Genomic DNA, 17,519 nt, shown 5'->3' with positions numbered 1-17,519 from the left:
TTAGTAGATATGTAGTTGCAAATGATTGATAATTAGTTGACATGTAGTTGACATGTAGTTACAAAGTTACTTATAGTTAATAGAATGTCTAAAGTGGACTATCGAAATAAAGTGTATCCTTCTTTCTTTCTTTCTTCCTTTCTCTCTCTCTCTCTCTCTCTCTCTCTCTCTCACTCACTCAAATCTGCCTCCCTCTCCTTCTCACCTTTGTTCTGTGTCTCAGACTAAAGTCCTCATCGATGAATAAACCCGCAGTCAGATGGAAATCACAGATCCCTGCTGCAGTAAAACCCAGAACTACATTTAAGTAACAAGGTATGACAGGTAACTTTTAAGAATAATATTTTAGTTGATAATCTATTTATAGTTCTTAAAAAAAAAAAAACTTTAAGTAACAAAAGCCAGTTCCTAATGACATCATCCTCCAGGAAGTGATATAAAACAACAAAAACAACAGCAACACAATGGATTTTATGAATTCTGTGGTGGTTTGTGGTTTAGTTGCTTCTTTTCAGTCTAAAATATTCCAACCTGGTTGATAAAATCAAAGAAATGTGTATGATATAAGCATACTATAAACATTTTAAAAGCTTAAATGAATGAATAAAATAAAATAAAATAAAATAAAATTAAATAAATAAATAAATAAATAAATAAATAAATAAATAAATAAATAAATAAATAAATAAATAAATAAATAAATAAATAAATAAATAAATAAATAAATAAATAAATAAATAAATAAATAAATAAATAAATAAATAAATAAATAAATAAATAAATAAATAAATAAATAAATAAAATAAAATAAAATAAAAAATAAATTTTAAAAATAAATAAATGGATTTTATGGCTTCTGCAGTGCTTTGTGGTTTAGTTGCTTCTTTTCAATCTGGAATATTTCAAACTGTTTGATAAAATCAAGAAAATTTGTGCAAAATATAAACATTTCAAAAGATTAAATAAATTGCTAAATAAATAAATTAATTAATTAAAAAGTGAGCAAAAAAATGAAATAAAATAAAACAATAAAATAAAATAGCTCAGTAAGCCAATGAGAGTCAGCTTATACAGTATATACATATTCACTGCTGTTCAAAAGTTTGGGGTTGGAAAGATGTATTAATATTTTTAAAATAAGTCATGCTCTGCAAGGATTTATCTGATCAAAAATACAGTAAAAAAAGAGCAATATTGTATAATATAATATTATTGTATATAAAAATATTATATTATTATTATTTTAATATTATTTAAAAACTAATTAAAAACTCCAAAGCTGAATTTTCAGCAGTCAATTATCCAGTCTTCAGTGTCACAATCATTCTAATATGCTAAATCAGCTGCTCAATAAACATTTCTTATTATTATCAATGCTGAAAGCTTTGCTTCTTCTGTGATTACATCCCGACAGCCACAGAAACTCATCCAGACGGGCCAAATATGTTGAGAATGTTAGATTTTATTTGTGTCAGATTTGAGGGATGTTCAGTCAAGGAGGAACGGCAGGAACAATCGCTCTTTACAAAATGGAAGTGTTATCAGACAATCCAATCCTGCTTTATATTTGCTTGAAAACAATAGTGCCGGTAGCCTGCGGCTTCCTCTGATAGAGGGCTTCGACTGTGACACTCAGTCAATACACGCAAGCCATTAAAGAACAGATTACAGACTCATGAATAAACAGGCTGGGCGTTTGAGTCGGCCTCGAAAAAGGAATTCAGCGTGCCGCTTGCATTCCTATAATTGACTGATTCATTTTTCACTTTAATTTATGAAGTGCAAACAGAGAGAAAATATTGATTTGCCATTATTACAGTGAAAAGTGGTTTTGCATAGACCATAAATAACCGTCGGTTTTCCCGGTTATTGACTAAAATCTTTTTTAAATGCTTGTTTTGTTTCATTTCCCTCATGATAATGAAGAACCAAAATAAACACACAGAGAAATGAAGAGGATGGCATGTGAAGGGTGTCGGGTTGACAGCCTCAAGATTAGCTGTGCGTGGGCAGGTTAGAACATTAGATGCGGGTCAAGGCACGAGTGACTGCAGGCGACAGTATTAACATGCAGGGCAAGTTTGGTTGACCATTCTCACCTGTCACAGTCAGAGCAGGGCAAAGGCTGCTGAATGCACCAGGGACAGACCCGAATATCTTGTACAGTTCCAAAAATACCCAAGAGAAACACCATACAATTGAACTTTCTTACTGGGTTTGTACAGACAGTGTCAGCCAATGCAAAACTGACCACCATGATGGAAGGGCATTGCTGTGTGTTGCTAGGGTGTTTTAGTGGTTGCTAAGTGGCCCAAGTCAAACGAGATGACAGGAAATCAGGCCCATATCTGAGGCCAAAAATAATAAAATAAAATAAAATAAAAACATTTGACAATTGGACTTTCCAAGTCAATAAAAACAAATAAAAATAAACAAAGATAAAAAATAAAACAATAAAAGTCTCCCCATGAAGTCAAACACATTTTTGCAATCACATGCATGTAGTCTATTTTAGTTTATCATGTCACATACAAATTGCATTAACACGAGTCCATTACACCAGCATTGAACAAATTCTTCTTTGCTTGCAAAATAGCTTAGAGCAGTGTGAAAGCTAGTTTATGCTAGTTAATGCTGGTCAAAGCCGGTTTCTTTCTGACAGCCAACCATTATGTTTTTTTTCTTCCTTTTTTTTCTTGTGAAGCCATAGTCTGGTTGGTCAAGCTACTGCAGTTATGATGCCTGATGGGTACACAATCATCCCTTGCCAAGGATCAGCATCCAAAACAACATATGCTGATCTTTTCCTCAGGGTTGCACATAAATTTACAATATTTATTAGGAAACTAATTAGCAATTTTGGTGACATCAAAAGGTCGAGAAGGAAAGTCATTATACTCAATCTGCACTACAAGTGATGCAAGAAAACTAGATCACACCACAGTTATTTCACTCTCAGAGAGAAAAAAAATTAAAAAAAATAAATGAACAAACTGTCCCTGAAACGGTACCCTGTGAAACCTAATTTACCCCTAAAGGGTACATATTAGTACTTAAAGGTACATATTAGTACCTAAAATATACATACAGTACAATATTTTTGCCATTTTATTTCTGAGAGTGTTTTAAATCATTGATACACTATTATAGTTTTTTAAGTAAGGAATAATTGACTCCGGGTCGTTGAATTATTAGAAAACTGTAATGCGGTCAAGAGAGCTGCCTGGAACTACGTTCGCCGTGCGTTTCCCTGAAAATAATTGCACACCTCAGAACGTTCGTCAGCCAATCAGATTCAAGCATTCAAGCATTCGTAGTATAAGTAAAATTAAACCCATCTGAACTTTTTAAAGTCAAAATAATAAAAGTACAAACAAACATATAAATTACATAAATTACAACTATGAATAAATATAAAACCACTTGACAATTAAAAAAAAAAAAATAATTTCTTAATATTTTGAATCAGATTTATTTTTTATATTTTCTGTTCTCGTTTAATGTCATATAATCTCAGTTAAAGTTTTAGAAATGTTGTTAGTTTCTGTCCGTTTTATTGTTTTAAATATATGTTTATAGTTTTTATTTAATTGTAGTTATTATAGTACTCCAACCTTAAACTAAAAAAAGAAATATATTTTTAATAAATATTTTATTTTATTTAAAGTAATAAAAAATGATTTTAATTGTTGTTACCAATAATAACCCTGCATTGCACCCATCACAACCAAGAAAACCATGTGACATTCGGCACTTGCCATTTACAAAACGTTATAGATGAAGGTTTGTGCAAACTAGCTCGGCTGCATTTGTTGTTTAATGCACTCTTTTATTTATGCTTCATCTTCTGTGAATTCCAACATCCCAACCCAAGCGGTCCGTCCCCGTACCCCCCATCAAACCTGTTGGATCACTCACCAGCCCTTGTTCTGGGAGCTGATCATTTACAGATGAGAATAATGTCATAAACGCATCCAAATTGTCTTCTAATACGCAAGCGTATGCTGGAAGATTTCCCAGAATGCATCTCAGCGAACAAAAGCCCAGCACATGGGTACAAAAAGAGGTTTGTAAACTTTCCAAAATGAATCTCCCATCCATTTCTCCTGTTTTAACGCCATAACTCCATTTCTTGCCTGCCAAGGCTCGAGCCCCGGCGGCGTAGCAGAGATATTACCCGAGCTGCAGCATCACTTAACCTAGGCTCCAAAGGCAACACAAGTCTCTGGCACACAGCCATTCACTCCATTAAAACAACACAAAGACTAATGTTGTGACCTTTTCTTCATCCGTCAGGGTTGAGGGAGTGTCTCTCCGCAGCTATCACTCAAGTTTATTGTGTGGGATTGGTAAGTGCTCTTGAGGAAATATGAAACAGGCTTGCTGTAAATGAGGGAGAGTGTAGTATTTGTTATTAGGATGTACAAGAAGGCTTACGGGAAGCCCCCAAATAACGAAAACCCCCATGAAATCCCACCCATCCTTCCATCAGAGGGCACTGTAGACCAGAATCATTAAGAATCCCATAGTATTCTTGCAAGAAATCTCTATGGAAACCAGCGAGTAACAAGAAACAAGTAGCGAGTCTGACCCAGCGTTCGCTGAGTGAGCAAAACTGGTTTAAGCCTTTTACTCGTCTCTTCCTCACACCGTCTGTCTGTAATCTCCTATCGCTCCATCTTACGCAGCCTGTGCTTTTATAGAGAAGGTCAGTCTAGGTGAGCAAAGGGGATTATGGGAAATTACCTTTGGCCTGTTCGAGCGCTAAGGGCTGTTAAACAGGACGTTGAGCAGTTTACTTCTACAATGTGGTGGATTTTAACAATTGGAAATAGATTGTACCAAAAAGTTGTCCGAAAAATGATAGGTCTATCATCATTTACTCATGCTTAACATGTATGACTTTCTTCTGTGGAGAATTTTTTTTTAAATATTTTATTTTATTTTATTTTATTTTATCCATACAATGAAAGTCACTGGGGTCCAATGTTTTGAAACACCACTGACTTTTATTGAAAGGACAAAAAGAGAACAAAATGTGATAGTGACGAGTGGGGTTGGGGCCGAGAGCCGTGGGAACGGAGCGAGGCCGGTGGAGTAATTGATAATGAGCGACACCTGCACCACTCACCGGGAGTCCCACGCACGGAGGAGCTCCGGAAGGATAAAAGGAGGAGTTACGACAGTGAAAGACGAGAGAGGACCAGGCCTGGATTTTATTTTGTGTTTTGTGTGCGGCGGGACTCGCTGCCGGCTGCCCTCAATAGGAGGAGCCATCGCCGTCGGCCAGGTGGCGGAGGAGCGGTGGGCCGTCCACCAACGATGTCCAGTACCATCGCATGGCACCGCGAGTGAGAGCCTCTAAGCCGGTTGAGGAGCAAGCGGCAGTGTGTCCGGGAACCGGACCGATAAATGTTTAGTTTTATTTTCCTCTCTACCCGCTCTCGTATCTGTCTCTCCTCATCCTTCCGTCTCCTTTTCTCTCGCCTCGTCTGTCTGTCCTTACCCCCAGGTACGCCGCGGCCGCCGTGATCGGACCAGGCCTGGACTTTATTTTGTGTTTTGTGTGCGGCAGTCGTCCGCGAGGGGCTGCCGCTTTACTTTCATTTTGTGTTTGTTTATTTTATAAAAATTTTGTTCAAATGTTTGCCGGTTCCCGCCTCCTTCTTCTCGATCTACAAACGTTGTTACAGTGATCAAAATACATTTTTCCACAGATTAACAAAAATAATTCAGGTTTGGAAAAAAAAAAATATTACATCAGTGTTGTTATTGTTAACTATAACTGAAACAACAAAAAATTATTTTAGTTAATTAAAAATAAATAAACATAAATACAATATTACACAAAAAACCTGAACTTAAAAATATAAATCTTTCCTTATATAAATTAAAAAAGGGTAAAAAAATGTTTTAGAAAAATATTTAAAATTTCAGAGGCATTTTAATGAAAAGATTAGCAAACAAACAATTTTATAGTACTTTTTATATTTTATAGTACGTATAGTACAGAATAACATGCATCAACGAATGGTACATAATAAGACCAATTTTGATTTCAAGCTAACTTCAAAAACAGTCTCGTGTGAACAGTAGACCACAAACTGCTGAACTTCTAGATTCTAGATGAAGATGTAGATTCAGAAAGAACAACTGCACCCAATTCAAAGAGTTTAAATGAAAACTTACTGCATAGAGCATACTGAGATAAATCTGTTGGTGATAAATGCTGTTTTGTCTCTGGAGGTAAAAATAGTGCAGGAGGGCTTGGTAATATGTTGGAAAGCATTAGCGGCTGGGGAAGGCCTTGACAAACTGGCGTGCTTTTCTAATTTGATCAGAACAGGAAGTTGCACTAATCCTTCCTTTTAGAGAGTCCCTGATCTGTGTCAGAGAAGCTTGAAGCTCACAAGCTCAGAGAAATTAGCCTACTTAACTGAGAGAATGTGTGTGTGTGTGTGTGTATGTGTGTGTGTGTATGAGAAAGAGAGATTGCTACGCTTTACCCATCATTGGGGACTCTGAAATTGGCAATCCTGATTCTGATCCTGGAACCTCTTACAAGAAAAGGGGAAGACGAAGATCCGACCTCAATTATTAACAAGCTTAACGTCTGGCTTTATGTGTGCCAGCGAGTGGGATGTGTTGGGCCTCTGCATTGCCACTAGCTGATAATGAGCTGTCTTCACAGAACAATGCTGGCTTTATTTCTAAAGAATATGTTCCGTTTCAAATCATAAATCAACAGGAGGATGCAAACTTGCAACGTTTGTGACAATTATCAGCATTGTTTGCTAGGAAAAAAAAACCCACTATTACTGTTGCTCATAGTTTAGGTTATTGATTTAAACAAATTGTTTGTGCTACAGACATTAATGATACCTCAAATTGCACAGCTTGTTAGGAAAGGTACACTATACTGTTCAAAGTTTGATTTTTTAATGCTTTTGAAATAAGTCTCTTATGCTCACCAAGGCTGCATCTATTTGTTAAAAAATACAGTAAAAACAGCAATATTGTGAAAAGTTATTATCAATTGAATGAAGTGTTTACTATCTGAATATATTTTAAAATGTACTATTTATTTCTGTGATGCAAAGCTGTTTTTTTCAGCATCAGATTTTTTGCAGTCTTCAGTCACAAGATCCTTCAGAAATCAGGAAAAATTAGATAATTTGGTGTTTAAGAAACATTTCTTATTATCAATGTTAAAAACAGTTCTGCTTAATATTTTTGCAGAAACTGTGATACATTGTTTTTCAGAAAGTTTAAATGTGTCACTTTTTATAACTCTAATGCATACTTGCTGAATAAATGATTTGATTTCCTTAAAAATAAAAAATAAAAGAAAATTCTAATTGAAAAAAAAATCACTTTGACTTGTACTAAAGGAGAAACTCGAGAAGTATCTAGAAATCTTCTAACCACTGGAACACCATTTATTATGATCAATGTTGAGAACAGTTGTGCTGCTTAATTTATTATTTATTGTTATATTACTTACTATTTTTGCAGAAACCATGATACATTTTTACAAAGTTAAAAATGTTTACCTCTGCTCACTTATGCATCCTGGCTGAATAAATGATTCAATTTCCTTCACAAAATAAATAAATAAACTGAATAAAAATAGAATGAATGATAAATAAATAAATAAACTGAATAAAAATAGAATGAATGATAAATAAATAAATAAACTGAATAAAAATAGAATGAATGATAAATAAATAAATAAACTGAATAAAAATAAACGAAATAATAAGTAAATAAAAGTTAAATATGAATAAAAAAATGTAAAAATAAATACAGAAAATACCAAATAAAGGAAAAAGGTAATAAAAAAAAAATAAAATAAAATAAAATAAAATACTCATAATATGGACAAATAAATCAACAGATGATTAAAGTGGTAGGGGGAAAAAAAAAACATTGACTAGTACTGAAGGAGGAACTCAAGAAATATCCAGAAAACTTCCAACCTCTGGAACACCAAAAATTCCCAAGGAATCATCCAGCACAACTTATCAACCGCATTACAATGCCGGAAACATTACGTTGCTCCAGCAAACACCATTCACTTTTGTTTTTCATCTAATTAATTATTCAAATTATTCATTAGAATGAATCACAATGCTTGTTAACTGCTAGTTTATATGAGCAGAATAAATCCCAGCACCTGACATTAATATCTCCTCTGTTCGAATGGAAATTAACTAACCAAATAAAGAAATAAAGCCATTGCTTTTAGTTAACCGCTATTTATTGCATTGCAGAGGAATGTTGAGCACAAAGCCATAACCGTGGCATTAAACTTGTTTACAGTGCCTCTGTAACTGCCACCAGTTAGAGCTGAACTAAATTAAACTGTATATTACTAGTACAGCATTCTCCTCCTAAATGACATGTCCTTTTCTGGCTGTGACTTTGTTATTCTTTCTGGGTGCATCAGCTGACCTAATGACCACAATCATCTCATCCAGCTCAAAACAATACGGCTGCGCTTACCATATAATCAAAGCAAGATTGACTATTGACTAGCGCTCTCTCGGTTGAATTGATTCATGCAGGCTTCTCTTCTATCTCCTAGGGTGCTTTATCTAAATTTTTTTATCCCACTTGTCATCTATATTTGTGTTCTCTGACATCCATTTAACCGCCAATTACCAGTGAAGCCATTCAATAGCGCATTAAAGGGGCGGAAGGTGATAGCATCTCATTTCCAATAGATGATTTGAGTTTGCCTGCAGCTCTGAGTTCACATTAGGTGTGTTGGAAATGAGCAGTGTTTGACTTCCTGATTGTGAGTTTTCTGATTGGACATCAAAAATCTTGTAAACTGTACATGGAAACCAATAATCAGGACTCCTAACATGTGAATCATTCCACAATTGTCCATTTCACAGTTTTGCTAAAACTTTCTTGCAACTATAACTGTGCATTCATATTTTGGATAGAACAGACAGAAAAAATATAAGATAAAATGATAAATTGTATAGTTATTAAAAACAAATAATATATAAAATATTATATTATATAATATAACATATACAACCCCAATTCCAGAGAAGTTGGGACGTTTTGTAAAATGCAATACAATCAAGAATCTGTGATTTGTTAATTCTCTTTAACTTGTATTTAATTGACAAAAGTACAAAGAAAAGATCTCCAAAGTTTTCACTGACCAACGTAAATGTATTTTGTAAATATAAACACATTTTGTTTTTGACAGCTGCAACACATTCCAAAAAAGTTGGGACAAAGGCAAAATAAAAGTGAAAAGGTTATAGAATATCCACGTTAAACTGTTTTGAAACAGTTCAGAGTAAGCAGGTGAAATAGAAATAGGTGAGGATATCATGTTTGGGTATAAAATCCTCACTTTGTGCCAAATTTCATGAGAGAAGTGTCAAACAAATCAAATCACATTTCGCAATGTAAAATTGCAAAGAATACATAATATTGTGAAAAGATTCAGGGAATCCAGAGAAATCACAGTACATGTAGGGCAAGGCAGTACACCTCAGTTGAATGTGCTTGACCATTGAGCCCTCAGATGGCATTGCATAAGAAACCATCATGCTGCAGTGTTAAATACAGCCTCATGGGCTCAGAAGTACTTCAGAAAACTGCTGTCACTCAACACAGTCTGCTGCTCCATCAAGAAATGCAACTTGAAACTCGGAGAAAGCTATACATCAATTCTATGCAGCGATGCCGCCGGGTTCTCTGGGCCAGAGCTCATCTCAGATAGTCAAAAAGACAGTGGAAATGTGTGCTGTGCTCAGATGAGTCCACATTTCAACTTGTTTCTGGGAAAAAAATGGATTTCAAGTTCTCAGTCCCAAACACCAAAAGGGCCATCCAGACTTTCATTAGCGACAGAAGCAAAAGCAAGCGTCTGTCATGGTATGGGGGTGCAGCAGAGCAAACAGCATGGGTGACTGGCATATGTGCAAAGGTACTATTGACATGGAGGCATACATTGGGATTGTACAGAGATATATACTGCCATCAAGATTATGTCTTTCATGGGACGTCCATGGTTATTAGATCAAGACAATGCCAGCTCTCATTCTGCATGTACTACAGCAGTGTGGTTTCGTAAAGACAAAGTGAATGTGCTAGACTGGCCAGCAGATCTGTCTCCTATTGAAAATAAATGGCTTATCATAAAAAGGAGAATCAGACAACAATCACAGACTGCTGAGCATCTGAAGTCTTGTATCAAGCGAGACAAAAATGTTGCTTGCAGAACTTTAACAATTAGTATCCTCAATTCTCAAACAATGAAACATTGTAATTAAAAGGAAGGTTGATGTGACACAGTGTTAAACATGCCTCTGTCCCAACTTTTTTTGGAGTGTGTTGCAGTCGTCAAAATCAACATTTGTTCATATTTACAAAATACATTTACATTGGTCAGTAAAAACTTTGGAAATCTTTTCTTTGTACTTTTGTCAATTAAATAAAAGTTAAAATTCTTGATTTTAGATTTTTTTACTTCTCTGGAATTGGGGTTGTATTTTTTTTTTTTAATTAACGCTTTTTGTGCAGCAAGAATGAATTCAATTGATCAAAAGTTACAGTAAAGAAATTTGTTACAAAAGATTTCTATTTTAAATAAATGCTGTTCTTTTGGACTTATTTATCAAAAAATCTTGAGAAAAAAAAAGAGTTTCAACGGTTGATTTAATGAGACGATTTGAGAAATTATTGATAATAATGAGAATTTTTTCTTGTGGACCAAATCAGCATATTAGAATAATTTTTGAAGGATCATGTGACACTGAAGACCGGAGTAATAATGATGCTAAAAAAACAACAAAAAAACATTTTTAAATATATTCAAATAGAAAACAGTTATTTACAATTTTAATCATTTCACAATATTACAGGTTTTCTGTATTTTTGATTAAATAAATTCAACCTTAGTGAGCACAAGAAACATCTTTCAAAAGCCTCCTGATCCCATAAGTTTGTATTGTATAAGTATAAAAAGTTGAGTAATTGTTGTAATTTCTTGCAATGTCCCCATCTCTAAACTGCAAAGCTGAAAATGTATTAATGTATTTTAAAAATAATGTATTGTAAATGTTACAGATTTTTTTCTTTAACCAAATTAAAAAAAAAATATTGTTTTAAATTGTAATCAATTGTCTCAACTCTGCACCTTTTTTTTTTTAAAGTAACAAAAAACAGTTATTTATTTACCTAATGTTGGAGGTAAACGAAAGCACAGACATGAATGTGATTTGATGATTAGTAAGTTTGTGTCATTCTGAAAGATTTATGTTGATAATTAAAAATACAGAAATCAGTTTGATAATATTATTATAAGAAAGGTATCTAACTAAACTTCAAGCTGCTACCCTCATGTAAGCTGTCATGTGAGCTGAAAAATAAATAAATAAACAAACAAATAAATAAATAAATATATAAATGATAAATATACAGTATATATATAGTTTTTAAAAATGTTTATCCAATTTTTAATATATATATATACATATATATATTCCCATTATATTAAGTTACAGCTTTCAAAGTGTACTGCATCAGAAGTGACCCATATAGTTTGTGGGGTCATATGACAGACATTAGATTCATCATATCATCAGTTCATCAGTTTAATTCAATCAGATTCTGTAGAGATCAGAGAGAACATATAGCTAAACAGAGGTCAAAGTTGGCAATCACTTAAAAAACAAAAAATCTAACATAAGGGTTGGGTTTTACTAACATCATAAAAGCTTTTCATCACTATGTCTGTGATATGATAAAAAACAAACAAACAAACAAACAAAAAACTAAAAACAAAAATCCATAAAGAACCCACAAACACACCTGATACAGCTGTTGACATCAAAAAACATCAATAAGATTCTATATAAAAAAGCAACCCTCCTCCACTGTCTGTCAGAATATATTAACAAGATGCAGATTATACGAAAGAAAAATCTCTAGAAAGTCTTGCTAACATGACCCCGGGCATCATGCATACAACTTTGCATTACCTTCTTTAAATACATAGCAGAATTTGCATATACACCCACACCACTGGGTCACGGCTTCAGCAGAGCAGCACCACAACAAACTCTTGACATGCACGTCAGAAGCAAAATGCTTTCTCAATCTAATACATCTACTCTCTCATCAATGTGCCTCGCACACTTTGAGTTTTTACAGCTGTCAGAGACTGTAAATCAGATTTCAGTGACAGGCATCATCTCCTATAGAGACAATGGAACAGTAACTCTTCCATCTGACCAAAAGTGTGACTTTGAGCTGTTAGAGCTATTAGAGCTGTCATTAGCAAATGCTTCTCCGGTTTGAAATACTTTAAAGAGTTCACTGAGATTTTGCCTGCGCTGAGAGCAAAGTGCCAAAAGAATGGAGTTCCTAGACTTGCAATAAAAAAATCTAAATAATAATACTTTGATACACTGCAAAAAAATTATAAATAAACACACACACACACACACTGTATTACTATTATTGATATTATTATTATTATTATTATTATTATTATTATTATAGTCTCTTCCCCATTGTAATGTTTGTAAATTGAATATATGGTATGTATTGAATATATAAAAGTAAATGTAATGAATTAAAACATGTATAAACGTGTATATATATATATATATATATAGAGAGAGAGAGAGAGAGAGAGATGGAGAGAGACAGACAGACAGACAGACAGACAAATAGATAGATAGATAGATAGATAGATAGATAGATAGATAGATAGATAGATAGATAGATAGATAGATAGATAGATAGATAGATAGATAGATAGATAGATAGATAGATAGATAGATAGATAGATAGATAGATAGATAGATAGATAGATAGATAGATAGATAGATTATGAAGACATTTCTTTAGAGTAAACTGATGAATCATGCACAATGCGGCAAAATAAATGTGCCTTGAGAAAGAGAAAATGGTAAAATTTTTATTGTCCCTCTAACTCTAGCACTAACTCCATGTCGCTTTCGAGGTACTCAAGATATGTGCTGGCACATTTCAGTATATTCATTTTATACATCTCCAAATGGAATATTTGTGTACACTACAGTATTAAATGTCCTGAAAGATAGTTTGTGAGAGATTGAAAGTGAAGTATCACTAACAGACAATACACTAAAGCAAGGCTAAGTCAATCGTTTTTGTCTTTTTCTCTTTCTCATACAATCCCCTCTATCGGTTCTCATGTCTCCTGTCTGAATGCATTAAGTCCTTGTACACCATCTAAAATAAACTCAGTCTGGCAAACCTGATACTGTCTCTCGCCACAATTCCATTAAGCTTTTCATCTCCAAAAACTCTCACCAAAGTCATTGATATGCCTGCATGCTCTTGACAACTGTGCAAAACAAAATTCTTCACAGTTCCCCTACAAAATGCTGCATTAGTCTTAAGTAAAGGCCAAACGTTTCCAAATCTGGATGGACTGCATTATCAAAGCACTAGTCTGCCAGTACTGATTTGTGAGAACCTGTGTGAAGGCTGTGAGGTGTCTAGTGATTATCATCAACAACTTCTTTGCTTTTCTAGCAGTATTTCTCAAAATAGTCATTATATTGTGGTCATGACTATGCATTTCAGATGCTTGTGTGTGTGAGAAACAGGTAAAGTAGTGAAGCGTGGGGTGTTTCAGCACCATGGACAATATCAGAATATACAATAAAGGAGTGGAGCATTTCAGCACCATGGACAGCGGCAGATTTTACCTCTATGACAAATAAAAGAAAATCAACAGCATGTTAGTTGAAACTACTTGGAGATTTGACATGCATAATGTCAGAGGCTGTGTGGTAATGTTTCTTGCTTCAAGGTTAATGTGATTGCAAACCAACTTAAAGGGGTTATCGAATGCCCATTTTCCACAAGTTGATATGATTCTTTAGGGTCTTAATGAAAAGTCTGTAACATAGTTTGGTTAAAATGTCTCAGTGGTAGTGTAAAACAACACTGTTTTTACCCTGTCAAAAACAGCTCTGTCTACAGCACACTGTTTTATTGAATTCCGCTTCCTCTTCACTTTTTTCCTTCCCAATCCTTTTTGCTTTTCCCAAACTCTCCTTCCTTTTTTGTTTTCTTCCCTATTCCTTCCCTACTATATATCTTTCCCATCTCCCTTCCTTTCTTCCTTCCTGTCTTTCCATTTTCCTTCTTTTTCATTTTCATTCCTTCCCATGTTCATTTTTATTTCCTTCTTTTTCTTCCTTCCTTATTTTCCCCTTCCTTTTGTCTTTTTATCTTTTATTCCTTATTTTCTGCCTTCCTATTTTCTTTTATGTTCCATTCCTTATTTTAGTTTTTCCTTTTTTCCCTTCCTTTCTCCCTTCTTTCTTTCTGTCTGTATTTATCTGTCCTTCCTATATGAATCTTTACATCCTTCTTTCCTTCCCCCTTCCATCCTTCCTTTGTCTTTCATTTGTTCTTCTCACTATCTTAACTTTTGCTTCTTGACACAAAACAAACTGTGTCTCCATTAATATTTAATGGTTCCTTGTAAAAACCCTCAAACAATGTCCACCTCTAATGAACACCAAATTCATCTTAAAGCACTCTAAATCGTGTTCTCTCTCCAGCCGTCTGTCTTTATCCCTGAAAGCCTTTACTCTCCACCTCATTCTCCAGGGATGATCTCCATTATAGAGCCGAGATCCAAACAATACAGCACACATGTCAAGCTCTATTTCTGAACAGTGAAGGGTGCCGGTGGTGTATTTTATTGCTCACAGCTGTTTTCTGAGAAACAAACTTCACAGTCTAATATGAACAAGTCATATGAAAAGCTAGGCAGTGTAGTTTTTAATTGTACACCTACTTGACGAAATGCGGCAGCAGTTTTAAACCTGCAAGCAATAAAAGCACTATTGATTCACCTTCACAGACACAAGATGAAAAGTCGTCATGAATTTACCGGTTTTGGGGTCGACGGAGAAGTATGGCTGTCCGAGCAGAACGCTGTACAACACCCGTGCACTGTTTCCATATGTAGGGTCATCTGCGTCGGTCGCTGTCACTTGAAAAATGGATGTACCTGCAGAAAGAGAAAGAATAAAACATTGATGCTGTGAGTTTGAAGGGTGGTTTGAACGTACCTAAAGGAATATCTCACAGATTTTAAAATTTGATGAAAATCTACTCAGTTCATCCAAGATTTAGATGAGTTTCTTCATCAGAACAGATTTGGAGGAATTTAGCATTACATCACTTTTTCATGAATGGATCCTCTGCAGTGAATGGGTGACGTCAGAGTGAGAGTCCAAACAGCTGGAAAAATATCACACAATAATCCACATGATTCCAGTACATAAATAAATGTCTTGTGACGAAAAAGCTGCATGTTTGTGCATGCTTGTAAACAGTGCTTGGTCTGTGTATATTTCTCTCCTGATTCAGACGTTAACAACTTATTCACTGGGGAAAGCAATATTATGGATAGAAGACTCATATTTTAACCAGAAGCAATAGTTTAAGGTTAAACAATTTTTATGGATTTGTTTATTATAAACACAAGCCATTCATTAATGGACTGAAGGCGTGTGGATCACTGTGATGTTTTTATCAGATGTTTGGACTCTTATTCTGATTAAATAAAAAAGAAGACAAATAGATAAAGTTGAATTAAAATAGAATAGAAAGTGCTAGAGTTAGAGGGTCAAATAAAGATGGAAAAGGTGTGTTTTAAGTCGTTTCTTGAAGATGGCTAAGGACTCAGCTGCTCGGATTGAGTTTAGCAGGTCATTCCACCAGGAGGGAACAGTTTAATGAAAAAGTCAGTGAAAGTGATTTTGTGCCTCTCTGGGATGGCACAATAATGCGTCGTTCACTTGCAGAACGCAAGCTTCTAGAGGGCACATACAGAGGTGTGACGTGCGTTCTTTTCAGCTCATTAAAGATTAATCTTGCAGTGGCATATATATATATATATATATATATATATAAACACACATACACAAAACAAAAAACAAGTAGATAGAATAGAAACATAGAAAGCTAGAGTTAGTTTTTTTAATAAAAAAAGAAGACAAATAGATAAAGTTGTGTTGCATGTTCTGAAAGAAAGGGCGTGATCTTCCTAATGTTGTATAAAGCAAATCTGCAGGACCGGGCAGTTTTAGGAATGTGGTCTGAGAGATTCAGCTTATCATCAATCACAACTCCAAGGTTTCTGGCTGTTTTTGAAGGAGTTATTGTTAATGAGCCTAACTGGTTGGTGAAATTGTGATGAAACTATAGGTTTGATGGAACCACTCTAACTTACTGCAAACACCACAAAACATTTAATGCAGTTTTGAGGGCTGAGGCGTAAAATAGGATTATGGAGGCAAAATCTTGAATTTCCTTCTTTATCTTTCTCAGTCTCATTGCAGTGGTAACTTGTCTCTCTTTACTGAAGAAGAAAGAATGAAAATTATTATTTCTGTCTTTTCAAGTATTTTTATTCTGGTATAGAAGTTTTCTGTTCTGTATTTATGTATCTTACTGAAACAGTCGGGAAGGACATTAAAAATAAAATAAACTAATAAAATAAAAAACAAAAAACATAAGAATAAGAATAAACAAAATATAATAAATAAATACATACAATATTCAGTGTTTATATAGTTAATGCATTGTTCTTTTTTATCTTCTTGACGATTTTGTTTATTGTATTACACATAAATATAACAATTTAGTGAGGTTTAAGATCAAAATAAATAAATATTTGCCAATGTGGTGGGGAAAAAAAACAACATTATTACAGCATATACTGTCTGAACAAAAGTATTTCTACTGGAAATCAAGACAAAAAAATTATTAATAAAATTATTTTCTGCAGTGTTCTCTTGTGGTGAGACCCAGCCAGAGCAAAGTCGAAAAGCCGTGTTCTCCCACAAAGACTTTCAAAAGCTTTTCAATTATGGTCATCACTCAGCATAATACACACGAGAGAGACAACATTCACTGCTTTCTGCATAGTTCAACAGCATAAAGACCAGATAGCCGCAATTACTGTTACAGCTTCAGATAAGTATAATTTAGGTTCTAATCCTGAAGCTTCAGTGGGTTAAAATGAATTATCTCACCCCTCTCTGTACCCTATCCAGCTCTCAGCTTCAGTGAAAACATTTCTATCAGACGCTAGCAGCAGCTGGAAAGTTGCTGAAACAGCTTGTCTAGAATTTTCTGATGAGGGTCTCCCAGGACCAGCAGATGAACTGTGTCTGTGGAGGGAGTAATGTTTCTGCACCACTAATAAAGATATTGAGTTTTACAAACTCCTAATCAAAATCGTACCCATAAAAAAATTATAATAATAAAATTACAGTAAACTGCAAGGCAAGCAGTGAATGCTAAGTGGGAAGCTGGGTGATATTTAGAAGTCAATACTGATCTTCTGCTGTTTAGCATGGCTGTACACACTCAGCAGCCACTTTATTAGGTACCCCTGCTGAAAAAGACCAGCTTACCACCAGCATGAATTTCCAGGCTGGCTTATGCTGGCTTTGGTGCAAATT

At 34.5% G+C, this 17,519-nt stretch overlaps 1 protein-coding gene across 1 annotated transcript in view; it reads right to left on the bottom strand.

Moving 5' to 3' along the window:
• LOC107738942 (cadherin-18-like) overlaps positions 1–17,519 on the bottom strand; it is a gene marked incomplete at its 3' end in the record, with an annotated part of 113,225 nt that overhangs the window by 43,491 nt on the left and 52,215 nt on the right. The window contains exons 4-5 of the mRNA XM_016550868.1: positions 14,898–15,055; positions 13,737–13,738 (exon numbers count right to left, since the gene is read on the bottom strand). Coding sequence (XP_016406354.1) covers positions 13,737–13,738; positions 14,898–15,055 — 160 coding nt within the window. The remainder of the gene's footprint in view (positions 1–13,736; positions 13,739–14,897; positions 15,056–17,519) is intronic.

Source organism: Sinocyclocheilus rhinocerous, unplaced genomic scaffold (assembly GCF_001515625.1).
Source record: "Sinocyclocheilus rhinocerous isolate Xijiao unplaced genomic scaffold, SAMN03320098_v1.1 scaffold465, whole genome shotgun sequence".
NCBI lineage: Eukaryota > Metazoa > Chordata > Actinopteri > Cypriniformes > Cyprinidae > Sinocyclocheilus > Sinocyclocheilus rhinocerous.
This window is presented reverse-complemented; position numbering and strand designations above follow the sequence as displayed.